The following is a 27,730-nucleotide window of genomic DNA, read 5'->3' as shown; positions in this document are numbered from 1 at the left end:
GCTTAGAAAAAATTTTACGTTTTGATTCGAGTAGATATAACCTTTTTTAATCCACCTAGTTTACGTTTTTATTATTAGCCTTAGAGATTAGAAGTCTTCTGCACATCGGTTGTACTTAATTAACTGCGTTTTTCGACCATAGTGGTCCTAAAACAAACCAAGCATAAAAAAATTATTTCCAAATCTGGATGAGATAGAACAATTCATCCTTCCACAATAATTTAGAAAAACCAATTTAAAGTAACTTTGTCGAAGATACTGGATGTGTATCTCTAACTGTTTTTATATTAGAACGGTTTTACATATCCTAAGTCAGGGTGCTTCTCAAAAAACATTTTCGATTTTCGATAATTTTTTCATTTGAATTTTCTCAATAAAGTAATGTTCAAAGAAATTCAGAAGCCTGCCCAAAGAATAGATTGTGAATATTATTTATGAAAATACACTCTCAATTCCTTTTTCCTACATTCCTTAGTATATTACTAAGGTAACTTACTAATGATAACATACAATAATACTTACACCCTTTCTTTGCGTTTCGCCTTCGGCTCGTCAGTGCTTAAAGCAGTTCAAGTAGAACTGCCATCTCCGCCTAGCAGTCCAACTTAAACTAAAGATGCGTCGATTGCTAACCATTTGCAAGGAAGTGAGAGATTTTTTGTAACGTTTGAATTCATTTGATGCAAACATTTCATTGAGGTGGGGCTGGTCGATGATTGGAGTATGGTACATAAGCTTTCCGAAACCGAAAAAAAAATTTGGCACAAATATCTTAAAGTTGTCTGAAACGTCGAGATCTAGTGTCATCTTAGGGACTTTTTTTAATTTCCGAAATCGAAAATTTTTTCTGATGCCAAATGTCCTTGAATTACTTGTACGTCGAGATTTTGTGGTTTCAGTAAAATTTCGACTCTGGGACTTAAAAAAAATTTGGAGTCAAAGATTTTCAAAAAAAAATTGTTTTCGAGGTAGCATAAAATCTTGATGTTTCATGTAATTCTAGAACATTTGGCATCAGAAAAAAATATTCCATTCAAGAAATATCAGCATATTTTAAAGCCTCGGAAAATCGAAATCGAAATAAAAAATTTTTTCGAGTTGACACAGTTGGCAGTTTCTCTTCGTTCGCTTTTTCTTTCACGATTTATCACACTTATTTTACATTTGACGCCGATACTTTTCGCAAAACCTTACAAGGTAAAACCACAAGCTTGCAATTAAAATTGGAAACTTCCGAAAAATTGAAGTAATGGGCTCCGTTATAATCAAAAGAGAGGCTCTCATTTGCAGTTAGGATCTTTTGTCGATATGAACAAAAATGTTATCATTTTGCTGAAATTGTGTCGTTTCCTAGGAAAGTCTTATCAGTCAATTGGCCGAAAACTTGTATGTAAGCCGCCAAAAGCATCGTCACGTAACGCAGCAATTATAATCAATTTGGATGAGTGTTAATTATTGCAGAAAGATAAACTCTGTATGGAATTTTCATCGTGACTTAAGTGCAAATGACAGAATCTCTTTGTTTACTTACTCTTTCGATTATTGCGGTACTGTCAGCAACCCTTCTATCTAACGATTTGCAGAAAATAATAGTTTAAGGTATCATCTTTTAATCTGCACTGAAGAAAATAATGAAAAAAAACTTAGATCGTAATAAAAATTCTATACAGCCAGTCATTTTAAGGGCAATGCATGGAGAGCAAAATCTATGCAGAACTATCGTATCGTTTGTTTATCTTTCTACTTGCTTTGTGTGCTTCTTCCATCTGAATTTTATTTACCCACACAAATAGTTGTGCATGCGAAATTAGGGTAAGCGAACCTCTTCTGGCGTAAAAACCCAAAAATTGGTACGATCGATTCCTATTGCTCTTTCATATCAATCCATATCCTGTGCAAATTCACTAGAATGCAAGTTTAGTTTCTTTTTTGGCATTCATTTTATGAGTTGAAAAGAATTTTCATGGATTTCATCGTTTTGCCTACTTTGCACATGATGCTAACGTGCAAATTTTGATCAGTGTATGAACATTGATTCAGTATACCTATAACAGGTACAAATGTCATAACGGGTACACTCACACTTAACTGCATACAAACACATTCGCACTGATAAGCTTACCGTCCGTATTCTTGAATGAATGTCACGCTATAGTTTACCCAAACCAGCAACTTAAAAACATAAGTCATCAGCTTATTTGTTAGCACATTTATGCACATCTTCTTCGAGTCGAAACAATAACCTAGCGGGATTACGAGTTCGAAGTCAGATTCAGTGTCAGACCGTTTTCCGGTTAGATTTTGATTCGATTGAAAGTGAAAGTATTATCGTTGAGGTAAGTGATCGGTGCATTCGTTTCTTTGATCTTTTATTTGTTTAGTATCTTTAAAGATCACGAGAATTTGTTAATAAATTTACGTTTAACAATATAAAATCATGAATATATGTAATGTAAAACTGAAAATCGCTATGAAGTTGTGTTGAATAAAAGAGTGATGTTGGTGTTAAAACTTAATCCAAGCAAGCTTCCGTGTTTCGGGTAATTTCGAAATGTTCATAGTGAAAGAAATTCGGCAATCAAAGTGTGCTGTGCTGGCCAGTTCCCATAGTATTTCGTTTAGGGGATTTCCTACTGATTGAGTAGGGTAACAGAGGTATTTTGGCCACTTCATATATTTTGGCCCACCTAACAAACTTTATCGATTTTATCGGATTTAGTTGATGTGAAGTAACTCATGTTACATTAATTTGAAGGTAAACACATTAAATTACCTATTGCGGAAGGGTTTTTCAAAGATATTACAACATTTGGTGTATATTTATTCAAAGTGGGCCAAAATACCTCTGTTACCCTAGTTATCTAATTCTCGGTGCGTCTTTAGTCTCTTTGGTTTCTTGAAAGCATGAGAGTAGATTCCAAAGTCCGTATCAATTAATAAGAGTTTCCGAATTGGCGTATAACTTAATTAGCAAATTAAGTAAATACTCATATATTTTGTATAGGACAGGCTAAGATTTTTTATCTTTCTTGTATCACGTAATCTCATAGACTAAAACGTTCAATTCCAAAAGTGTTTAAAAGTTTTCAAAAGAAACTAAACGATATAAATTAAAAAAAAAAACATTCCGGGGCCGCGCGTTTTTTTTTAAATTTTTGGAGCAGTTTTTGATCAGTTGGTTTAGGACGTTTTGAAGCAGTTTTTATTTTAGAAGTTTTCGAATAGATTTCAGTAGTAATTAGAACCGTTTTTGGAGCAGTTTTTGAAGCAGTTTTTAGGCAAGTTTTGCAGCAGTATGTAGAACAGTTTTCTGAAAACAGTTGTTCATACAATTTTTGGAGCAGTTTTTGATTACCATTTTTCGCACAGTTTTTAGGCATTTTTAAAGCAGTTTTTGGAGCCGTTTTCGAGGAGCAGTTTTTTGAGCAGTTCTCGGGTGATTTAAGTGGTTTTTAGAGCCGTTTTTGGAGCCGTATTCAGAACAGTTTTACAGGAAGTTTGCAGAGCAGTTTTTAGAGTTGTTTTTAACAAATTCTTGGTGCAGTATTTAAAACAGTTTTCCGAGCCATTTTTTAAACAATGTTCAGAAAAGTTTTTGAAGCCGGTTTCGAGTTTTTAAGCCGTTTTAGAGCAGTTTTTGAAGTAGTTTTTGAACAGTTTTTCTAACAATGCTGAGCAGTTTACAGGACGGTTTTGGAGCAGTTTTCAAGCAGTTCTCTGAGCAGTTTTTGAAACAATTTTTTAAGCACATTTTTTATATCCGTTTACAAGCAGTTCTTTAAGCAGTTTAGGAGCAGTTTTTGAAGCAGTTTTAGAGCAGTTTTTTTATCAGTTTTCAAACAAATGTCTGCAGCTTTTAAAGCCGTTTTTGAGCAGTTTTAGGAACTGCTTTTGAAATAATTTTTGGACATGTTGGAGCTGTTTTCGGACAGTTTTTGGAGTAGTTTTTAGCAGTTTTAGGAGTAGTTTTTTAAACAATTTTTGGAGTAGTTTTTCAAGTAGTTTTTTGAGAAAGTTTTGGAGCAGTTTAGAAGCAGTTTTTAAACAATTTTCGGAGCAATTTTTGAAGTAGTACTAGAGCAGTTTCTGAAGTTTTTAGAAAGGTTTTTGGAGCTGTTTCAAGCAGTTTTTGGAGTTGTTTTTTTAAAAGTATTTGAAGCAGTTTTTTGAAGTAGTTTTATGAGAAATTTTTGGGGTAGTTTGTGAGCACTTTTTAAGCAGTTCTAGAATTGTTTTTTGTTTTTAAGTTTTTGCAACAGTTTCAAAGCAGTTTATGGAGTTTTTTTACACAGCAGATTTTTAAGTAGTTTTTAGATTAGTTTTCGAGCAGTTTTTTAGAGTTCTTTTTAGTGTAGTTTTTGTACCAGTTTTCGGGCAGTTTTTATAAAAACATTTTTTGAAGCAGTTTTTGAAGTAGTTTTTAGAGAGCTAAGGCAGTTATTGAAATTATCTTTCGTCAAGTTTTTGGAACTGTTTCCAGTAGTTTTTAAGCAATTTTTGGAGCAGTTTTTTAAGTAGTTTTTGGAAGTAGTTTTATGAGAAATTTTTGGGGTAGTTTGTGAGCACTTTTTAAGCAGTTCTAGAATTGTTTTTTGTTTTTAAGTTTTTGCAACAGTTTCAAAGCAGTTTATGGAGTTTTTTTACACAGCAGATTTTTAAGTAGTTTTTAGATTAGTTTTCGAGCAGTTTTTTAGAGTTCTTTTTAGTGTAGTTTTTGTACCAGTTTTCGGGCAGTTTTTATAAAAACATTTTTTGAAGCAGTTTTTGAAGTAGTTTTTAGAGAGCTAAGGCAGTTATTGAAATTATCTTTCGTCAAGTTTTTGGAACTGTTTCCAGTAGTTTTTAAGCAATTTTTGGAGCAGTTTTTTAAGTAGTTTTTGGAAGTAGTTTTCGAGCAGTTTTTTAAACAGTTTATGGAGCAGTTTTAAAACAGTTTTGAGGTAATTTTTAATACAATTTTGAAGCGAAGTTTTCCGAGCAGCTTTCAGAGTAGTTTTCGAGCAGTTTTTAGTGCAGTTTTTGGAACAATTTTTGGAGCAGTTTTTTAAGTAGTTTTTAGAGCAGAAAATTTATTTTGAGAGATGTTTTTTGAGCTTTTTTCGAGCAGTTTTAGAGTAGTTCTGGAGTAGTTTTTATACAATTTTTGGAGCAGTCTTTGAGTAGTTTCAGAGTAGTTTTTGGGCAGTTTTTTGAACAATTTTCGAGTAGTTTTTAAAGCAATTTCTTGAGAACTAAAACAGTTATTGTAGTTTTTTAGGAAACTGTTTGGAGTTGTTTTCAAGCAGTTTTTAATCCATTTTTTGGAATAATTTTTCAAACCATTTTTGGAGCAGTTTTTAGAGAAGTTTTCGAGAAATTTTTAAGCAGTTTTAAAACAGTTTTGAAGCGGTTTTTTTTAACTTTTAGGAGCAGTTAATGAAGCAGCTTTTGAGCAGTATTCAGAGCAGTTTGTTAACCCGTTTACAGACCAATTTCTGAAGCCATTTCTGAGCAGTTTTTTTTATAAATTTTTGAACGATTCTTTGAACAGTTTTCAGAACCGTTTTTAGTAGTTTTAGAATAGTTTTTTTGTTAAACAATTTTTGGAGCAGTTTTGAAATGGTTTGTAGAGAAGTGTTTAGAGCTGTTTTCGAGCAATTTTTAGGCAGTTGTTGACACAGTTTTGAAGCAGTTTTAAATCAGTTTTTGAAGAAGTTTTCTTCAATGTTTTTTTTAGCAGTTTTGAAGTAAATTTTAGAGCAGTTTTTTAAACAATTATTGCAGCAGTTATTGATCAGCTTTTGGATCAGCTTTCGAACGGTTTTTTAAGCAGTTAGAGCAGTTTTAGGAGCCGTTTTCGAGCAGATTTCAGCAGTCTTTAGAGCCGTTTTTAGAGCAGTTTTTAAGCGATTATAGAAAAAAATTTTGATCAGTTTTTCGAACAGTTACCGGACAGTTATTAAGCCATTTTGAAGTAGTTTTTCGAGGCGTTTTCGAGCTGTATTTTTAGCAGTTGGCGAAAAGATGTGAAAAGTTTTCAGAGCCGTGTTTGGAGCAGTATTTGGAACAGTTTTGCAAGAAGTTTGCACAGCAATTTTTAGTGCCGCTTTTAACCAACTTTTCGAGCAGTATTTAGAACAGTTTTTGAAACAATTTTTTCAGCAGTTTTGAACAGTTTTGGAAGCCGTTTTCGAGCAGTTTTTTTTTTTAGAAGTTTTCATGCAGATTTCAGCAGTTTTTAGAGCCTGATTCGGAGTAGTTTTTAAGCAGTTTTAGAACAATTTTGATGCAGATTTTAGCTGCTTTTTGAGCCGTTCTTGGAGTAGTATTTAGAACAGTTTTCGTGCAGTTTTTAAACAATTTTTGGAGCAGTTTTTGAATCATTTTCCGGACTGTTTGTAAAGCCATTTTAAAGCAGTTTTTGGAGTAGTTTTTGAACAGTTTTCTAACAATTTTTGAGCAGTTCTTAACAGTTTACAGAGCGGTTTTGGATCAGTTTTTAAGCAGTTTTGCAACAGTCCTCTGAGCAGATTTTAGAGCAGTTTTTTAAAGTATTTTTGGAGCAATTTTTTTATCAGTTTACGAACAGTTCTTTGGGCAGTATATGAACTGTTTTTAAGCAGTTTTAGAGCTGATTTTTATCAGTTTTCGAGCAAATGTCAGCAGCTTTTAGAGCCATTTTTGACCAGTTTTAATAACTGTTTTTAAAACAATTTTTGAAGCAGTTTTTGAAGCAGTTTGTGAAGTAGTTTTTAAAGATGTTGGAGCTGTTTTCGGGCAGTTTTTTGAAGTAGTTTATGAGAAAACTGTTTTTTTTTTGTTTTTGCGACAGTTTTAAAGCGGTTTATGGGGTAGCTTTTTACACAATTTTTTAGCAGTTTTTCAAGTAGTTTTTAGATTAGTTTTCGAGCAGTTTTTGTAGTTCTTTTTAGTGTAGTTTTTATAGCAATTTTCGGGCAGTTTTTTAAAAACATTTTTTAAAGCTAAGCTTTAAAGCAGTAGTTTTTGGAGAAGTTTTTCGAGCAGTTTTCACAGTAGTTTTCGAGCAGTTTCCAGTGCAGTTTTTGGAACAATTTTTGGAGCAGTTTTTTAAGTAGTTTTTAGAGCACAAAAGCAGTTCTTGAAGTTATTTTGAGAGATGTTTTTTTAGCTGTTTTCGAGCAGTTTTTGGAGCAGTTTTTAGTAGTTTTAGAACAGTTTTTGAAACAATTTTTGGAGCAGTTTTTAAAGTAGTTTTTGAAGAAGTTCTTGGGGCTTTAGAAGCAGTTTTTAAAGCAACTTTTAGAGCATTTTTTAAAGCATAGCTTTCGGTTGAAAAAAATCCTAAATAGCACTTGTGCCCTGGGAAACTAAATAAGTAGAATCAAACTATAAAAACAGGAAAACCCAGTCTAGGTTTCGGTAAAAGAATTGGTTTGTTTCGAAAGAAAAATTTTCATCTTATCCTTCCCTTCCTATCAGAAATATGATGAAAAGTCATTGAAAGGCACAAACCTCCAAATAACCAGTCGCACGTGCCACTTGAGCCAATTTGTTTCTGATTTCTCGTTCATAAAAAGCGGGAAACAAAAATCAAATGCGTTTATCATTCGCGATTCAGAAAGTCTATATAAACCAACACAAGGAACACTTTTTTTTACTGTGAATCAAAGTTGATGAATACGACGTGGAATAGTCATTTTTGACATAGAGGGACGAACGAAAAATGCTTAAAATGAAACCATTAACTTAAAAAAACATAAAAGAGCTGCTGCCAACATATTTAAAACAATTTTTAGTTATAAGCTGTAGTCCTACGTCAACAGTTCGAGTAGTGTTTTGGTTTACAGTAGTCTTCAGACTGACAGTGATCTTTCTAATTAGAGTTATTTCCTTTCAGATCGTACTGAAAATGGCACCACGTTTTGAAATCTTACCAGTTCAGTCAACCCAGAGCGATTCCGACCGGATATCGGATGGCGAATCAATCGAAATCATCGACGATCCGGAAGACGTGACAACGAATCGTTCGTTGACAGCCGGCGAGGCCGATCTTGTGCAGAACGGGAACGCAGAAAACGTCGTGGAAGAATCTCCAGCAATTGAAATCGCCGAATCCATCGTGACCAACGAGCTTAGTGGTGAAGTTACTGAGAGTTTTGTATTGGTCGAACAGGGAAATGAGTGTTCGGAGGAAAAGGAACCGATCAATGGCGAAAGCAGTGAATCTGATGATCACGGAACTAATGAAAACAATCAAACAGCCGGTTCACCGCAAGGAAACGAATCTGCAGAAGTGGACGGTGAAGAACCTTCGAGTAGTTTGATCAATCGTGTGGTGGCATCGTGTGGTGGCATCGCCTTCAATGATGTCTTTCTAATTCCGATTGATTCGCAAAGCATCGAACCGGAAAGAGAAATACTAAAGACATTGAATTTAGTAGGCAAATTTTCCTTCGGAAATGAACAAATCAAAATCAAACCTCCTTCGTCCATGAGAAGAGTTGACCAGCTTGGATATTCCGCTAGGATCCGATACGAAAGTATCGTGATTAAACTGTGCAACGAAGGCAGTTTGATGTTGGCGGATGATAATTTTATGGCAAAAGTAAGATTAGTCACTCCAAGGATGCTCCGTGAGACGACCAACTTCTTCCAGGCGAAGGAGGTTTTACTGCAACAGCTTCGGATCGAGAAAGTGCTGCAGGATGATTTGTCGACTAGAAGTCATCGACCCGCATTTCTCACGGCTATCAAAGATGCGTTGAAAATATCCCCAACTGACGATCAGTCCATCATTAATTGCATCCAGTTGTCCTTCATTCTGACAGTGACTCTGAGAAATCAAACTCGCCAAGCATTGTGTAGTGAAATAATCAACAATTCGATGATCTCTGCCAACTTGAGACAATCTGCTTCCGCTTTAAACGTAGCTGAAAATCGTGTTCAGACTAGGAATCGAGTACTGTCCCGTTTCGGATCGTTATCGCCGAATGAATCCGATCAGAACCTATTCGACGCAATCAACCGGATGTTGAAATCGTCTCTTGCGGATTACAAAAAAAGTCTTCTGGAAAAAGCTCCAAAATACTTGCAGGATCCCATTGCAAGTATTAGTCAACTGAAAACCTTACTTGTTCCGGTCAATGATGTAAAACTATTCACGGATCTGAGTGGTTCTTTGAGCGAGGATATCTTCCGGAAACCGCTTGCCGATCTTGCCGCGCGATGGATCGCCAATATCAAGTCGATGAATGTCAAGAACATAAAAAGTGTGGTGGTTCAAACCAATCCAATCTATTACTTCCTGTGCCGGAGTTTGAACGAGCTAATTGTTGAGATTAGTGACAGAACCGATCATAAACCAGTGGATCTGCTGACTAGCAACAACAGCTCCGGGTGGCATCCAATCAAGAAGATCAACTGGAAGTTGGAAACTTCCTTGACAAAATGTCTCGAACGGGAATACTATTTCCTATTTAAATTGCTGAAACATTTCTCTCTATGTCCCAGTGGCAGTCGCAAACGGTTTGAGTACGAAATGAAACTGTTGAATGGCCCAGCACAGAAAGCCGTGTGGACGAAGTTTGTGGCAGGCACAAAAAAGGTTCTCCGAATTCATAAACCGGCAGAGAACTCTCTTCCCATTGCGGATGAATTCTACGTTTGGTGCAGTTTGCTCGATGATGTACTAGCTCATGTACTGCCACGAGAATGTGAATTGGAAAATTTTGCCACCATTTTCCAAAGTTACCTGGACTTCCTGTGCCACGTGGGTCACGATCAGCTGGAAAGTTTGCGGGTTATCACTCACAATACGGCTCGCTTCATCGTTCAAACCGTACCGTACGTGTCGGTGAAGGATAGTTCCGTTATCGACCGGCAGATCCTACAGAAACAGCTGAATATTATCAACTTGAAAACTCCGTCATCGAACAACTTCCGCGATCTGATTGATGTGTTCAATATGTACTGGAAAAACAGAGAAGATATCATTTCGATTCTACCTTCCAAAATCAATCTACCGGCAATGACGACTCTTAGGAACGGTTTGGTGGAGATTGTATTGGAGGCGTTAGGGAAAAGCGTACCTTCGGAGGAAATGATCGCGTTCTTTCGAACGTACAGCGATCTGTTGGGTGATCTGAACGATGTTCCGTTCGAGTGGTATGTGAAAACGATTTCCGACGACAAGCACCAGAAATCGTTGATCGATCTCAGTCTGATTGAACCGTTCGATAACAAATGGATAAATACGAAGAATATGACCTACCGAGTTATCAACCCGGAAAAATTTGCCAAATTAGTTCCCATCATATTCGAAGGACTTCCTGAACCGAAGCACTACGTGATCGAGGTTCTACTGGCTTTACTTTCGAACATCAAACAGCAACTCGGCAAAACACGTTGGGAATCCGGTGAAACGCTATCGCAAACCGATCAAATCCGTTCAACGAACGAATCGATTTCCGCTGTTCGGAACTCGTTCCTGTATTTACCGGAACTACCGGATTACGTTTCTTTCGAACTGTTCTACGATGAGCGAACCAAACCGTTCGCCAGTGCCATGGCCAGGAGCAGATCCTGTCGCGATTTTACCACAAGAGTTTCCCTGATTAAGGAGTCGTTCTGGCATATTCGGAAACAGAATGAGATGGACGTGGAACGGGCGCTAGAACTGTTCCGCCAGTTGAACACCGCCGTCAACGATGAACTGCTTCGAAACGCATATTTCCAGTACACCGAGAGCTTCAATCGTTTTATGCAGTTGTCGGGTCAAGGTAAGTAAGAGCAAAATCACTTGCAAGATCTTTTTTTTTATAGTTAGATGAAGCTAAATCAGGCCCGTGCGCAGGAATCATTCATTGGGGGGTGGGGCTTAAATTATGTCAGTTTATAAATTGATAAAAAATAGAACTTTTTGGTTCAAATGAAGACATTCTATTGTATTAAAGTGTTCAGTTACAGTTACAACTCTGCGTGATACTGAAAAAAACTTTTCCAGAACTCTTTGACTGTTGACCTGAGGTCAATTCCGTTCCGAAAATACCCACATTCTAATGTTTTTAAGGCCATCGTCCAAGTACCATGCGCGCGGGTGGTTTTAGGAAATTATCGATAGAAATTTTGAAAAATTTGGGAAAACCAAAAACATACAGACCTTTGAAATACTTTTATATAGCTACAGGGTGAAAATGGCTGGAAAATTCGGAGAAGCTTTTTTTGTAATTTTTCACAATTATTTGAAAAAATAATTCGATGGAATGAAATTTTTTTTTTTCGAAAAAACCTTATGCTGGCAACAAGGATCACATTCGGACACATTTTTGGAAAACCTTTTCACGCTTTTCATAGAAAATCCACGAGTTTCAAAAATTTCCACCAAATCGGTTATATGAAATTCGTTGATTTTCCATGAAAAGTGTGAAAAGGTTTTCCAAAAATGTTTCCGAATGTGATCCTTGTTGCCAGCATAAGGTTTTAAAAAAAAATTCAAATAATTGTGAAAAATTACAAAAAAAGGTCATTTTTTCAGTGCAATTTTTGATAAGACTCGGAAAATCCTCTGAATTTTCAAGCCATTTTCACCCTGTAGATAGATAAAAGTATTTCAAAGGTCTGTATGTTTTTGGTTTTGTAAAATTTTTCAAAATTTCCATCGAAAATTTCCTAAAACCACCCGCGCGCATGGTACTTGGACGATGGCCTTAAGGAATATCGTCAAACCGGAAGACGCCATCTTGGATTTTCGAACCTGCCCGTGCACAGGAATCATTCATGGGGTGAATTTTCAAGGAGAAAAGGGGGTGTCCAAACGGCGGAAAGGCGCCTCATCCACTATATTGACAACTAGCTGCCCCGTCGAACTTCGTCTTGCCCGATTTTTTTTTGAATTTTTGATTTCGGACAGTAGAATTGTAAAACCTCTTATGCTGTTAATGTATCTTTCCACTATTTTACTGATTACTTGGCAGTGATGAATTCATAAAAAAAATTGTAAATATGTTAAAAGCTTTTGTTACGCAAAAATTAAGCGAATGCACCATATCATCTTTGAAGTCAGTGCATCGAATAGCGATTGTAGATCTCTCTCAAACTATGGTTTCGACATATGGAATAAAAAGTGAAGCAAAAATAACTAAGATGACTACTTTAAATTGATTTACAAAAGCTACCCTCGCGACTTGTAGTTCGTCACTTCTCGCTAGTCGTGTTTGATGAATGTTCGTAGCGTGACAATTTCGATTGACAATTTAGCGATGAAACTTGAATTTTACTTTTAATTTAGGACTTGGTGGTCAGTCAGTAATTATTTAGTAAATTTTTGACATATCAGAGACTCGGATGTTTAGAGCATCGCCAAGTTCGACTCCCCTGGTAGAAGGTGATGAAAAATATCATCATTTTTGCGATTTGTTTTTCAGAATTATCGTTCAACAAAATTGATTCAAATGTTTTGCATGATCATTCAAACAACATTTTGTAATTTTTTTCGTGGAAAAATATTGAGGAATAAGTCGGTGAAGAGGCATTTTTGAGGACGCTTCTTTAAAATCATTGGTAGCACCAATTTCGAATAAAAAAAATTTTTTTCACAAAAATTTTTTTTTCTATTTTATTTTGAAGAAAAAAAAACATTTGAAGTATTTTTGCTGAAGATATGAATAGTGTAAAAGAAATATTTTTTGATCATTGATCAATGATGCACAAAGAACAATGCTTTGCGAACTAACTAGTTTGCGAATTATTATTATGTCATATTTGAGAATATCTGCAAAAGTGGCATCCCTGAATGTACCTTAGCCTACTGAGTGAGAGGTAAGATGTCTTATTGACAACGGCTCATTCAATCTGTTAAAGAAGGATAAATACACATTTGGAAAAACGAACCAAAGCTCATGCACACATTTCTTCTCATTTATAACTCGCTCTTAAAGAGCCGAAATTCCGTTCAGCTTGTAGCTTGTTTCCACCTTACCAGCAGGGATGTGAGGTCATTTTTTAAAATATCTGTGATCAAGCCAAGAACCTGTCTGTGCAAAATCTGAACACGTTTCCCCATTTCCATAATAACTAATCGGAATCATTTTGGTGTGCGCAAAAAAAAAAAGGTCTCACTATTTCCTAACGCTCTGTAATTTTCGATGCTAAACTGTGATCAGTTTCAAAAATCTGTGATCGATTTCAGAATCTGTGTAAATCTGTGACCATTTTCAGAAAACTGTGATAATCTGTGCCATGTTTTAAATCTGTGCCAAAGGTTGAAAATCTGTGAAACACAGATTAATCTGTGAACCTGGCATCCCTGCTTACCAGTGCGGTGAACTGGTGAGCTGCGGTTCTTTTAAAAAGAGCTGTGAGCTATCAGCTCATTTTAACGATTCGATTCACTGGAATAGCTCAGGAGCGAATTGCCCATCTCTACGCTCACTGCAAAAGTGAGTTACAGAAATAGCAGACGTGTGACGCCCTTCATTTCTTAACCATTCATGATTTCAGCATGGCCATAGTGAAAATGAGTCACACGAATAGTACTCAGGATATTCTCATCGAAAAATAAATTGGATTAGGACAAAATATTTTCCTATAAGTATTGTAAAAGTTTGATGCATTAAGTTGCATATTTCGCTTCGGTACAAGGTTTCCTAGGAAAAATAGGTAAAATGATCTATAACTTTTTCAAAAAAGAATAAACCTATGCATTACCTTCTACAAAATTATGGGATTTTATATTTTCTACAATTATTCCAAACAAAGTATGCATAAAAAATAACTTGAAACAAGTTATGATCAGAAAACTAGTTTTAAGGGAGTTGTCATAATTCAATAACTAAAACTAACTTTGAAAAGGACTAGACAAAAAGTTCCGTCGAGTTCCACTTAGATTTTTATTTATAGTAAGCATATCTTTTCCTATAAATTTTGTAAAAATCAGCTGCATAAAGTTGCATATTTCGCTTCGGTGTAAGGTTTTATCATAGGTAAAAAAATGGTAAAATGTTGTATAACTTTGCCAGGAAACAACAAACCTATGCACTACCTTCAACAAAAATATGGGATTTTTTATTATCTTCAATTATTCCAAACAAAGTATGCATAAAAAAAAAAACTTGAAACAAGTTATGAATAAAAAATTGATTTTAAGGGGGTTGCCACAAAAACGCTTTGTATATCCGAAACGGTGCAACCTACACTTTTGGTATATTTGAAAAAGTAAATTATTTTTAATAGATATAAAAGTTTGTCGAAGAAAAAAGTTTTCTATCTCTTCAGAAAAAAAGTCATGGTTATATTTTTTGTCAAAGTAGGCCATGAACAATTAGGGATAGAATAAAATTACGCGGTATATATTTGTAAATAATTTCTTAAAAGTAACTGTATGCATTAAAAGAACGGTTTGGCAGCTACTGATTTATGTCCACGTTTTTATTGCTTCGAACCACTGTGCAGCGTAGTTAGAGTAGAAGTTTTTCTAGACCCCAACGTCTCTGTTTGATATTTTTGATTTTTTGAATTTTTGGTGGTTGCTCAAAGTGAAAACTACGATTTTTCACGGAAAAATCCACCATTTTGTAGCTGTAAAACCTTTCAATGCTACGAACAACGAAAAGCAAAACGTTGGGGTCTGGTTTTTCATATGTAGAAAGTGAAGTGTATGCAAAATTTGAAAAAAATAGATGATTTTTTAAAAGTGTTAGACCCTACCCGCCCCTTAAATGAACCTTGTTACGTCGAATTTTTCCGCACTTTGATAAAAATGAGTAATTCTTGGACATACGAAAGTTCAAGTTAACATTCTTTTAAATATTGTGTCCATTAACTTTTACATAAACACTGCATTCGCTTAATAGTTTTATCAATAGTCGTCTCATTAGTCGACACCACATCATTTTGTTTAGTAGCCCACCTACGATTAACGAATGGTGGAGTTTGGTACACCCAAACCTCCGTTTACGTGAACTTTTTTTACGACAAAAATCCCAAATAACGTAATCTTTTTTTACGTTGAAAATACTTCGTAAAAAGAGAATTTTTGAATACAATAAAAATCGTTTCCGGCTCATTTATACTCCATGGAAATTAGTACAATATGGGAATTTTCGGAACGAGTTTGATGAGTAGATGTCGGAAAACTATGTTTGAGGTGGTTCTGAATTCCAAGATGGCGACTTCCGGTTTATTGATATTCCTTGAAACCCCTTACAATATGGGTATGTTCGGAGTTGGTTTAGTGCATATTACGTAGAAAATAATGTTTGAATACTAGTGCATTGCTGATCGTATCCTATATTGTATTAATATTTTCGAAATGGGAAGAGTCGCTTAAAACAAACTATGTTGTGCCTCTGAAAATCACGTGATATACTGTGAGTCCAAGTGTTTCACTCTGTACTCCAGTACTTTCACACTTGATGAATAAAAAAATTTATTGTAATCCGTCCAATGTTTTATGTAATGTAAAATTATATTGGCTATATTTTGCAAATATTATTTAATTTAATTCTCAATTTATTGAGTAACTAAGGATACCTTCCACTATCTATATATGTAACACATGGTGACTGGTAATAGGTGTTACACCCGAAAGGAGGTGATAGTAAACCTTTTATATAGCCAAAATTTGTACAAGAAGGTAGGTCCGAAAATCATCTTCAATGAGTTTTTGCCAAAATCAATTTGATTATTGTGTTTACTCTCTAATACGGTCGTCGACGTTACAAACAAATACTGAACGCTTTTGGATGGAAAACTGTAGTTATTTAAAAATAGAACTGAAATGTCTTAGTTCATCATTCATCGAGCTGAGTTGAATGATATATAACGATAAGTGTCTCCGAGCTTTAAACAATTTTTTTTTTCATTCAAATCTATATTCTTTCTATAGAGAAATGCAAAAATAATGGAATTTACACGACTCAACAGTTATCAAAATCGAAATAGATGTAGAATTGAATTGTATTCAATGAATTAAATAAGACTATATGCATTCATAAGTGACGTGGAGATTTTTCTTCCAAACATATTTGTATCATGTGATATAGAAAAAGTGATCTCAACTATCTTGAGATAAAACTAAGCGCGTTGCAAAACAATGCCAAACCATATGATGTACGTTTTCTTAAATCGGTCAGTCTAAACCGGAATTTTATTGTTTAAGTGTAGGAAATGTACTTGTGAGATTGTTTTATGCCTCACCGCCTTTATAACAGGAATTCGAGTCAGGATTTTGAAAAAAAATCACTTTTTGTGTACTATTAAATCCGATAAGAATATTGAAACAATTGCAAAAAATTTGCAATTGTTTTGCCTTTCTCGTATAAAAAGGTTATGCAATCACTGTGAAAACCCACTTTCTAACTGAGGCCCGGAGGGCCGAGTGTCATATGCCATTCGACTGAGTTCGTCGAGTACGCAAAATGTTTGTGTGTGTATGTGCGCGTGTGTATGTAACGTTTCATTACACTAAATTGTATAGGAGATGGCTGCATCGATTTTCACACACTGAAAGGTCTTGAGGTCTCATACAAAATGTGAAAATAAGTACACCAACTTTTTCCGGAGTTGAATAAACCGATTTTAACACACTTGGATCAGTTAAGAAAGCTCTTCAGGTCTTATACAAATTCCTGAATTTTGTTTGGATCTGACTACTGGTTCCGGAGTTATGGGTTAAATGTGCAAAAAAAAAATAAAACTTTTCTCAGAGATGGCGCGACCGACCGACTTCCACAAACTGATTCAAATGGTCGAATAGTCCTTTACAAACCTTCTCAATTTCATCATTCAATTTCCAGTTCCAAAATAATAGGGTGAAGTGTGTCAAAAAAAAATGTGCACACCATTTTTGTTTTAAATGTTTCGCGTATGAAAGTGCGTCGCCATCTGCCATTAGCGAGTGTCATTATATTTGAATCTTAAGCGTGGTCATGCTGATACGGACCGATTTATGCATAAGAATGAATAACAGTTCAGGGGTTAAAATCAGTCAACCAAAAAAAAAATAACAGTTTTAACAGCAGTTCAAAACTTGAATCTATTATAATAAATCATATTTACAACAATACTGAAAATAAAATATTAACATTTCTTTCACCAAAGAATGAACGTTCAAATATTTACATCGAAGCATTTTCATCAATTTTTGTATTTGTTTGACTGTAAGTGTCAAGCTAATATTATGTTGAATTTGGAATAAAGTTCCTGAAGTGTATTTGAAACAACTTTCTTCCTAATATTGACTCGTAAAATCCATTCCGATGATAACAATATTATAAAGTATTCGACAGTAAGTCATAATTACTCAAACAACGTTTACTAAGAATTGTTCTTTGAACTCGTTTCGAAAACATTCGTTTTGCTACGGGTTTCAAGAAACACCATCTTGAATTTTGAAATGACGTTCCAAAAATATCCATATTATGTGGGTATTCAAGGAATAACAATAAACCGGAAGGTATACCGAGAAATTGGTATACCTGGCAACGTTGGTACTAGTTTTCAGTTTTGTTTTATTAAAATTACATGGCTACTTTGATGGAAAACTGCTGTTGTTGAACAGCTTGTCAATTGACATAGTCGAAAAGTGAAGAAAAATGCTAGCAGGGTTGTGCTTTACTGACAATTATATCATGTTATTTCGGGAAAACATGTTTTAATGTGACGTTTATGAATATGAAATAACGCAAAAGTAAAACATGTTATTTCGCTTAAAGCATGAAATCGGAGTTAAAACATGTTTTAACTCATAGTGTGAACATAGTATAAATCATTTAGCCGCTCTTCAGACATTGTCGACCTGAGACAAGTTTTGAGACGACGCAATGTTGAAAAAGACCGTTCATTCGTCGCCATTGTTACCGGCAAAACTGCCAGAACGCGAAGCATTTGGTGGACATTGTCTGGCAATGCGTTTACGCCAAAGTTTTTAACCTCGTCTATCCTGATGCCACGGGAATCATTGTGTAAAATTGAAGAATATGGTTCAAATAGTTGAGCGCAAGAATCTTCATCGAAATTTTTCAGTTTGTTGGGAAAGAGGCAAGCAAAATTTTTATGGGTTTCCTGGGCAGCTTGGATTACTTACCAGTCTCGAAATGGGCTACTTCGATTATTTGCATTATTACTCTGAATTACTCTGGATTACTCGTGATTACTTCTTGTTTATGGTAATATTTCTTCTGAATTACTGGATTACTTTCAATATACAATATTTCAGAAAAGAATTTTTCCAAAAAGCTCATAAAACGAAATTTATCATTTTCGTATGGTCCGATTGTTTCTATTTTGTTCGACGTTACCACAACCCGGTGAGAACAACAAAAAATTACTTTTACAATCGCCCAATATCGGTTCCGTGCAGGTGCCATACAGAACGATTTTGCAAACCTTGAGAGAGGCCATGTATTCAGCATTACAGGTTTGCATATTTCAATTATGCGCCGCAGAGATGAGGATTTTAAAGGTTTCGACATTCTTTGGTCTTTTGAATTTCACGAACTATTTCAATAATTCTTATATAGAAAGGCTTAGTAATCACTGTGAAAATTTACGCCTCACATATACCATTCGAGTCAATTCGTTTTATTGCACTAACTTGTTTCGGAGATAACCGATTTTCATAAACTTAGATTGCTGGTTCCATACAAAGTTCTTGAATTTTATCCAGATCCTGCTTTCGTAATAATTGTGATAAGTGAAAATTAATTCAATTTCGAATTATTTATTCACTTTCATCAGAGCAATTTGAAACAATTCGTGGACTAAATTTCATTCTCTCACGTATCCAGATCCGGTTTCCGGTTGCAGAATTACTGGATGAAGAGAAATTTCAAACAGTTATATGGAGCGGTGATGCAAAATACGGAAAAATTTTTTAAATTCTTTTCGTTTCTCTTATCAGTTTTTTTTATTTGGAGCAGAACTCAAATCAATTCTAATCAATAGCCCTTGTCGGTTGAAGCCCACACAAACCGACTCCGGCTATATTGGACCACCGGTTTCCGCTTCCGAAAGCATCATCATAGTGGACAAAATTTTAAAATTGAACATATTTTCCTCAGCCATAGCTTGAATTATTTTCACAAACTTAGGTTTAATGAAAGGTTTCATGATCTCATACGAAATTCTTCAATTTCGCCCAAATAAAGGCTCCGACAGCGGAATTACAAGGTGATGAGTAAAAATTTTCAAACCATCATATAAAGCGCACCTGTACGAACATGTTCTCGTGTGGATGAAGAGAACACAACACCGCCTTTTCGAACAATGCACGCAGCAAGCCGTGATCGATTTTGTGAACGCGGTAAAGAAAACGAAAACCGAAGCTCGGATTCGAAACCACAACCGAGTTCATTGGTATCGAGCATGCGTTGTTGAAAAAACAGATTTACGGTGCAAGTACGAATGATTGTTACCGGTGAGTAATTTTGGTTGAACACGGTATTGTGGATAAGAAATATCCGGGAATTAGGAGAGGTGAGGCCGAAAGACTGAAAGGATTTCAAAGGATTGAAATTTATATAAAATGAGGTGCATCGGAATTTCATTTATCGCGATGTAGGGGAATGGTGGGTCACTAGTCTCCCGTAGTGTTTCATAAAATAACTTTTTTGTAGTACAATTACAACACACATTATGCTAATATTTCTGATTTTCAACACTTCGCAACGCAATGATCTCACTGTAGGCTTTCAAATGTAAAACTCTGAACTGATTTTCACAAACTTTTACTCAAATGAAAGGTTTACGGTCTCTTGATCTGCTATTGAATTGTTCGGATCCATGCCGACATTTAGAGAATTGAGATTTCATACCGACATTCAGAGCGAATCTGCAAAAAAAACAGAAAAAATCTTCCAGGTTTCACTCTGGTCTGTTCACAAATTGAACAGGTTATACTAGTTTCTACCCAAATAAACTAGGTTGTTTTAATTCGATATTCAACGATAAGTTTTTCGAAGAGCTCTTTGGTAATATTTATGGCAATGTGGATAACACTAAAAAGGTATATAAACACCACTAGTTTGATTACAATAGGTTTGTTGAGCCTTCTGAAAATTATATTCTAGACAGGACTTTTCTTTATTCTTGTCAACAACTGCCCAATTACGGAATATGGAATAAACAACAAACGAAGATGCAGCCCGTGGGGATAAGTGCTGATAGGCTTCTAAGATATATTAGAAGCAACATGCACTAAATTGAAGCACCAATTTTCGAAACAGGTATCTTCAATTCAGTGGTGAGTGGTGTGTATTTCGGAAGTTTAAAAACTTAATATTTGGACAGGTTTTGTGTTTTTAATACCTAACGCAAAAAAAAAGTTACCGTCCGTTTGTTTTAAAGACAACTTTAATTCAAAATTCTGATAGCCAAAAGAGATTAGTTGTAATATGCAGCTGGTTTAAATTAGAAGATAATCAGTTGGTACGCTCTATTGCATAGAAACCAGTGTTCATCGAAAAATATGCGGATCATACTAAAGCACCAGTCAAAACATCCGGTAAAATTTATATTAACAACTTTTCACAAACTTTCATTAAAGACATGTTGAATCAAAACTTCAATAACACTTCTTAATCCATCTAGTGTGTTCTCTTGTCATTCAAAGTATTATTATTCTGAGATTATATCTCCGGAATCGGAAGTGACAGCAATTTACTTTTCAAATTTGAACAATGAGTTGAAATCTGCTCTGTCATCTCCGAGAAAAGTGATCGTATAGAACATCAATGAAAACGTGCACATACATACACACACAGGCATGTTTTGATCTCATCGAGTTGAGTCGAATGGTATATAACACTAGGGGTTTCCGGAACTGCGATCAAAAATTGGTTTTTCCAGAAATTCTATTACCTTTCCATAGAGAAAGGCAAAACGGATTACTTTATGATTACTGGATTATTTTGAGATTTTTACTGATTACTAGGATTATTTAATAAAAATAAGCGATTATCTGGATTACTTAGAATTACTAATGATTACTTTTGGATTCCCAATGTAATCCACCAATTACTGGATTACTTGCAAAAAAAAAAGAGTAATCCTGGATTACTTGACACCTTTGTGGCTTGTTGAAAACTCTTGCAAAATTTGATAATATCTTGCGATGATTCAAAAATCGATTTTGTAAATGAGTTAGAAATAGATCAATGTACGGTATGTAGACTGTAATGCGGAAAAAATCCTCAACTGAATCAATTGGTATGTTCGATCGTTGAGTCTGTTTTGACACGAGTCTTGGCTTCCGCCATTCGATTTCATACTGTTCACAGATTTCACTCACAGTTCTAAAAATTTGTTTGAAGTTTTCCTCGGCGTTTTCTCTTCCTTCAATTAAAACCTGTTTCGCAGCATCGGCCAATTCAATAGCCTAACCAAGATGCTGATTTTCAGTTTGTAGTACTCGACTCAAAGACAAAGTCACAGAATGAACCGAGCCCAAAACATGCAGATCTGAGATCTGAGAAAGAAGTTCGAGGAAATAATGAACAAAAGTTTGAGAAAATAGGCAAACTTCGACTGTTTTTTTTTTGCTTTGTCCGAAAATTTGCGGTCTTTATAGCTGAAAGGAGTTGGAAAGCTCCAGCTGAAGTCGTTGGATCTTTCCAGGTGGTCGAAATCACTTCAAGGGTGCGAATCACTGTTGACTTGTGTTGTTCTGTCCATTTTTTCAAGCGACTTTCTTTCAAAGTTTCATTTTCATTGATTGCATCTTGAAGAGCATTTTGGCGTTTTGGATAAACGAAGAAAGTATGAATATTTTCAAGAGTTCCCCGGCTATTTCGGATGGCTGTGATATTGCATACTGAGCTGCCAAATTGAAGGTATGAGCAGCACAATCAGAGTAGAGGGCAAATGGATGAGTCTTTCTGATAACAGCTTGAGCTCCATGAAATACTTCGCTAACCGCTCTCGCGCCATCATAAGCTTGTCCGAAAAAAGTACGTGCAATTGAGCCCGGAAGATTCCAAGAAATTGAGATAAGAATTTCCTATTCCCATTCCAGTCAAATCTGTGATAGGAATGAAGCACAAAAAATCTTCACGGATGCGAGGGCACATTAAACTTTGTTCTACTCCTCCAATGTCCGGCGAGTCGTCTCCAAGAAAAGAAAAGCCCATTGATTTCTTTATCCTATCGATAATGTGACTCATAATCAGATCGTGGCAAATATTGATCAATTCATTCTGAACTCGATTGCTTATGTATAGGGTGATTTTTTAAGAGCTTGAGAACTTTTTTAAACAATAAAACGCATAAAATTTGCAAAATCTCATCGGTTCTTTATTTTAAACGTTAGATTGGTACATGACATTTACTTTTTGAAGATAATTTCATTTAAATGTTGACCGCGGCTGCGTCTTAGGTGGTCCATTCGGAAAGTCCAATTTTGGGCAACTTTTTCGAGCATTTCGGCCGGAATAGCCCGAATTTCTTCGGAAATGTTGTCTTCCAAAGCTGGAATAGTTACTGGCTTATTTCTGTAGACTTTAGACTTGACGTAGCCCCACAAAAAATAGTCTAAAGGCGTCAAATCGCATGATCTTGGTGGCCAACTTACCGGTCCATTTCTTGAGATGAATTGTTCTCCGAAGTTTTCCCTCAAAATGGCCATAGAATCGCGAGCTGTGTGGCATGTAGCGCCATCTTGTTGAAACCACATGTCAACCAAGTTCAGTTCTTCCATTTTTGGCAACAAAAAGTTTGTTAGCATCGAACGATAGCGATCGCCATTCACTGTAACGTTGCGTCCAACAGCATCTTTGAAAAAATACGGTCCAATGATTCCATCAGCGTACAAACCACACCAAACAGTGCATTTTTCGGTATGCATGGGCAGTTCTTGAACGGCTTCTGGTTGCTCTTCACTCCAAATGCGGCAATTTTGCTTATTTACGTAGCCATTCAACCAGAAATGAGCCTCATCGCTGAACAAAATTTGTCGATAAAAAAGCGGATTTTCCGAATGGACCACCTAAGACGCAGCCGCGGTCAACATTTAAATGAAATTATCTTCAAAAAGTAAATGTCATGTACCAATCTAACGTTTAAAATAAAGAACCGATGAGATTTTGCAAATTTTATGCGTTTTATTGTTTAAAAAAGTTCTCAAGCTCTTAAAAAATCACCCTGTACATAGCGTTTTTTTTGGCGAATCTCTCAGTAGCCTTCTTAACTGCTTATCAAGAGAGAGAGAGCTCGGAAATTTCCATCATTTATTACCAGTTCTTCTTCAGAAATTCTCCCCGTATCCCTGGAACCTCGAAGAGCAATCCCTTGCCGACCAAAAAAGAATTATTGTTTCTATAATTGAATTCATACGAAGCTTGCTTTCATTTAGGAAGTCTAGTTTTTGTTTCGAAATTTTCAAATTAATGCTTAAAGCATTTTTATCTTCAATTTCATCTCTCAAGGTCCATTGCAACATGCACATCTTTTGGTATTCTGATACATTGTGCTTTTCGAAAGTATCAAGTGCCTTTTTCCAGTTTCTGAATGGATTTGCAACTAACTGACCGAGAGGTTGGCGACCTATTCCTCCCTGACGAGCACCAAAAATTACACAATATTTTCAGAATGCACCGTCTTCTCTCGCCGAGTATGCTAGCCATAAGTATTTAAGATTCCCGTACCATATCTTGATCGGCATCATTTTTGTGATAAGAAAAAAACGTCTCGTAATCATTTTGGTGAGCAAAAAACAAGGATCTCGCTATTTCCAAACGTCCTGTCAAAAATTTATTTCATATCGGATTTCCCTAGCAAATTGAAGACTTTTTGGGCTCATAGATAGAATCTGTGATAATCTTTGATCGATTTCAGAAATCTGTGAAAATCTGTGCCATTTTTAAAATCTGTGCAGAAAACTGAAAATCTGTGAAACACAGATTTATCTGTGATCCTGGCATCTCTGGGTGCAACGAACGTCAAACGTCTTTATCTATCACGCTTAGAAAAGGTTACTCAGAATTTGAGTACTAGTTACTCATATTCAAATGATACATGGAAACGTCAAAAATTGAGTAGTTATCATCAATGATATTGAGTAACTCCTACTCTAAATTTGAGTTTAATGCAAGAACTCGTTTTTTTGTTACTATTCGCAAGATCAGTCTAAAAGTTGTAATAACCATTTGTATCAACAGGTTATATTTTTTGTTAGTGAGATCGCGTATTCCGAGGGTGAGTCGCTCAGCACAAACAGTGTTGTGTCTGCAAAAACCGGAATGATAAACTCCGTGTTGTGCTTTAGAATGGAAACGAATATGCTCAAATGTCATTTATGAGGAATAAGTGTATGATTGGTACCTAAGCATAACTGACATGTATGTTAATTTGCGATTGATACACTACTCCAAGCTACCACCACTTGATATAGTATTGAGTTTAATTACTTAATATTTTAATACAATACACTCAGAAAAGGAGCAATTTTTTTGCAAATTTGGTATATGTGATATAAAATTTCACTCAAAATTTGAGTGATAGTTACTCTATTTTTGGTACATGTACAAATAAAGTATTACTCAGTAAATGAGTAGATTTTACCCAAATATCATTTCCAGTGGAAGAACTCAAATTTGAGTAACTTCGGAGTTACTCTAAATTAGAGTTGTTCCACTTTTTCTGTAGATGAGTGAGATCTTACTCATTTTTGAGTAACTATTTTTAAGCGTGTAAGACAAGACTTGACAACTGGCTTCTTATTCTTCCTTCCGAAACATCCTTCTCGTCATTTTCGCCCTGTGGAAAAAATACCAACGTATCGGCTACAGTGTAGCCATATTTATAGATTTTTTATAAACTATGATAGGAAAAATATCACATTTAAATTTTTAGACTTTAGGTTTTTGATTTGAAATGAACATGAAAAATGGTTTGGTGAATGCATTTCTTTATTATATATTAATGCTTAAAAACAATTAATTTAGTTTGGATGACAAAACACGAAATATCTCATGTTGAACGCAAAATTGAATCCATTGTTGGCGTATTACCGGATCTTTTGGAAACCGCAAAAAGTCAGGTTTGGATAGAAATGCTTAGTGCGATAACAGTGTGGAACACAACAGTTCATTCTTCTCGTAAAACTGAACACACTTTCGAGTTCATACTAATTTAACAAATCTTTTTTGGTTACACTTTAATTCACTAAAAAGAAAAGCGGCTTGATGTCTATTTTAATTACACAGTGCAGCCACTATAAACATTTATTACCAATATGATTGAAAAAAGTAAAACATTCTTCGAAAAATTTCATTTTCATTGGTGAGCTAAAATTATACATTTTAATAAACTTGTTTTCTGATTTTCTTTATACTTGGCATCATTGCTCGCGTACCTTGCAAAAGTTTTTTCTTTTCACAATGTGCAGGTAGCAACATCAAAATCAGCCAATCAGAAACTGGTCCATTTTGGAACAAAAGCAGCCCCCCTCCAGATGTCACGTCTTGTCTTAGGTCTTTATTCGCCCATCCCTGATAATCGCCTTATATTCGAACTTATTTGCAGGGTTGCCACATATACAGATTAATCTGCATTTTACAGATTTTTCAGATAAATCTGTGACCAAGATTCTGTATATGCAGATTGCAGATTTTTGGCAAAAAATACAGATTTGTACAGATTTTTGATAGCGTGGATTAAAAATTGAATAAAGATCAAGTTAAAATATATTAAATAATGGTATTGATTATCTTTTCAAAGTGAAAACATTATCCTGATTGTGTGTTAATTCTAAGAAGAGGATAAAACTAAATTTAAAAGAGTGTGATAAGGACAGTAAACACAGATGTTCTATCTGCTAATAAAGATTTGTTTATGCTTACTTCTAGTTACAACTAGTGTAGCGTAATTGCTTATGCTTTCAAAAATTGCTTCTGATGAAGATGAAAACATGATGGCCTCGGCCATAACGTAAGGTAGTAAAGAAGAAAGATTGCCAATTGATCAATCAGATTAAGTTTCACTTTCAGATTGGATTTTGAAAGTTTTTCGTCAAATCATTATTTCGAGAAGCTCCAACGCAAAAGAACAACTTCCAGCGTTTTTTCAACTACAAAATCATAAAATTCAGATAAAGAAAAGTTTTGGTTTCTTTAAATTCGGGTTCTGAAGACTTTTTCATGCCGTTGTGTTTCGATTTCTTATCACTTCTATATACAAATTTTCAATGCAGGTTTTTGAGCTCCCGATACAGATTTACAGATTTTTCTTCTTAAAAATGCAGATTTAAATGTGGCAACCCTGCTTGTTTGTTCGTGCGTGTACGAAAAAAGGGGGGTTGGTAATGTCAGAGACATAACTGGATGACGTGAATACGAATAAAATGGATCGTTTAGTTTCTTTGAAATTGAAGATTCTGAATTTTTTAACTGGAGTTCAGGAACCGAATTTTTCAATCCGAATGCTAGAATTGAATTTTGAAACTCAACTTTGATGCAAGATTCGGGAATTAAATTTTGAACTTGAACTCGGTAACTGAATTCTGAACAGTTAAACTCATCACTGAACCTGTGTTGTGGAACTGAATTCCAGACCAGGATTCGTTTTCGGCTCTTATATTCTAAACCTGAGACCTAACACTGAACTCTGGACTTGGATTCTAATCCGCAGCTGAATTTCAGTTACAGAATTCCTATCCAGGATTTCTTCTTCAAATTCGGATCCAGAATTCAGCTCAGAAGATCCAGAATTTAGTTTGAAGATCTGCCGAATCTAGACCCTAAGTTTAGTTACATTTATGGAATTGTACAACTGAACTTTGTTTCCAAATTCTAGCCGAATAATATTTCCAGTGAAATTATTCTACTAAACACTCAAGTGACAAATTAGTGAATTCTAGACTTGCATTCTAGTGAACACCTCCGAACCTGCACTCTAGAATGCAGTGTAGAACTCAATTAATGAAATACAACTTAATTTTGGGTCTGAGTTCTGTTCCTGGATTTCGATCTGAAGATCCAAAATCTCTGGTTCAGAATTCTGAACCTAAATTCTAAAACTATATTCTAAATGTGAAATCCGGCAAAGGAATTTTTTAACTGAATTCTGATCTGAACCACTATTTCAGATCCAGAATTCGATTCCAAAATCCCGGCTTAGAACCAAGCTCTGACGTTCGGTTTCAGTTCCACAATTATGGTGCTTGATTCTGGCCTTGGATTCTGGGCAAGGAATCAAATTTTAGGTCTGGGTTCTGGGAATAAAAAGAAAAATCAGATTTTGAATTCTGAAACTGAATTTCAGTACTAGTACTCTAGAATTGGATTCTGATCTGGACTGAACGAGTCAACTATGTAGGCAAGAATAAATTAAGCATCAATTAGAAGGGTTGATTTTGTATAATGTTCCCTATTTTGCTCCAATGTAAACGACCAGCAGCAAGACGCAATCGCTCTTTTTTGAAACGAAACTGGCTCTGCGAACGTCCAGCAATTGATTCAAAGTTGAATTCTTGATACTAGAACTGGAAGTACCTGAACCAACCGGAATAAGACACTTGCTTCAATTTTTGCTCAGTCAACTGCACAGGCTAGAATGAACGAAATATATCAAGTGTTAACCTTTTATATAATTTATTTTACCAGTCAACCTTTTATACCTACCCAGTTAGGAGAAAGGCGTCATTCTTGCATAGTCGTTGATTCTAATCATTTTAGAAAATTTCGATTTTGATTTATTTGTGATTATGTCATACAACTGAAAATGTTATCATAATTTGCTGATCATATTTCCGATGGCATGTATCAAAAATGATGTTGAT

General features: G+C 35.2%; 2 protein-coding genes across 6 annotated transcripts in view; one reads left to right on the top strand and one right to left on the bottom strand.

The window, feature by feature from the left end:
• LOC131432009 (apoptosis-resistant E3 ubiquitin protein ligase 1) overlaps window positions 1-27,730 on the bottom strand; it is a 213,166-nt gene that overhangs the window by 131,005 nt on the left and 54,431 nt on the right. The window lies entirely within an intron of this gene.
• Window positions 1,750-27,730, top strand: part of LOC131432008 (uncharacterized) — a 28,573-nt gene continuing 2,592 nt past the window's right edge. The window contains exons 1-2 of the mRNA XM_058598022.1: window positions 1,750-2,336; window positions 7,859-10,739. Of these exons, the coding sequence (XP_058454005.1) occupies window positions 7,871-10,739 (2,869 nt within the window). The 5' untranslated portion in view covers window positions 1,750-2,336; window positions 7,859-7,870. The remainder of the gene's footprint in view (window positions 2,337-7,858; window positions 10,740-27,730) is intronic.

Source organism: Malaya genurostris, chromosome 2, assembly GCF_030247185.1.
Source record: "Malaya genurostris strain Urasoe2022 chromosome 2, Malgen_1.1, whole genome shotgun sequence".
In the NCBI taxonomy this organism is placed as follows: Eukaryota; Metazoa; Arthropoda; class Insecta; order Diptera; family Culicidae; genus Malaya; species Malaya genurostris.
Note: the sequence above shows the minus strand (reverse complement) of the source record. Positions and strands in the feature narration are given on the sequence as shown.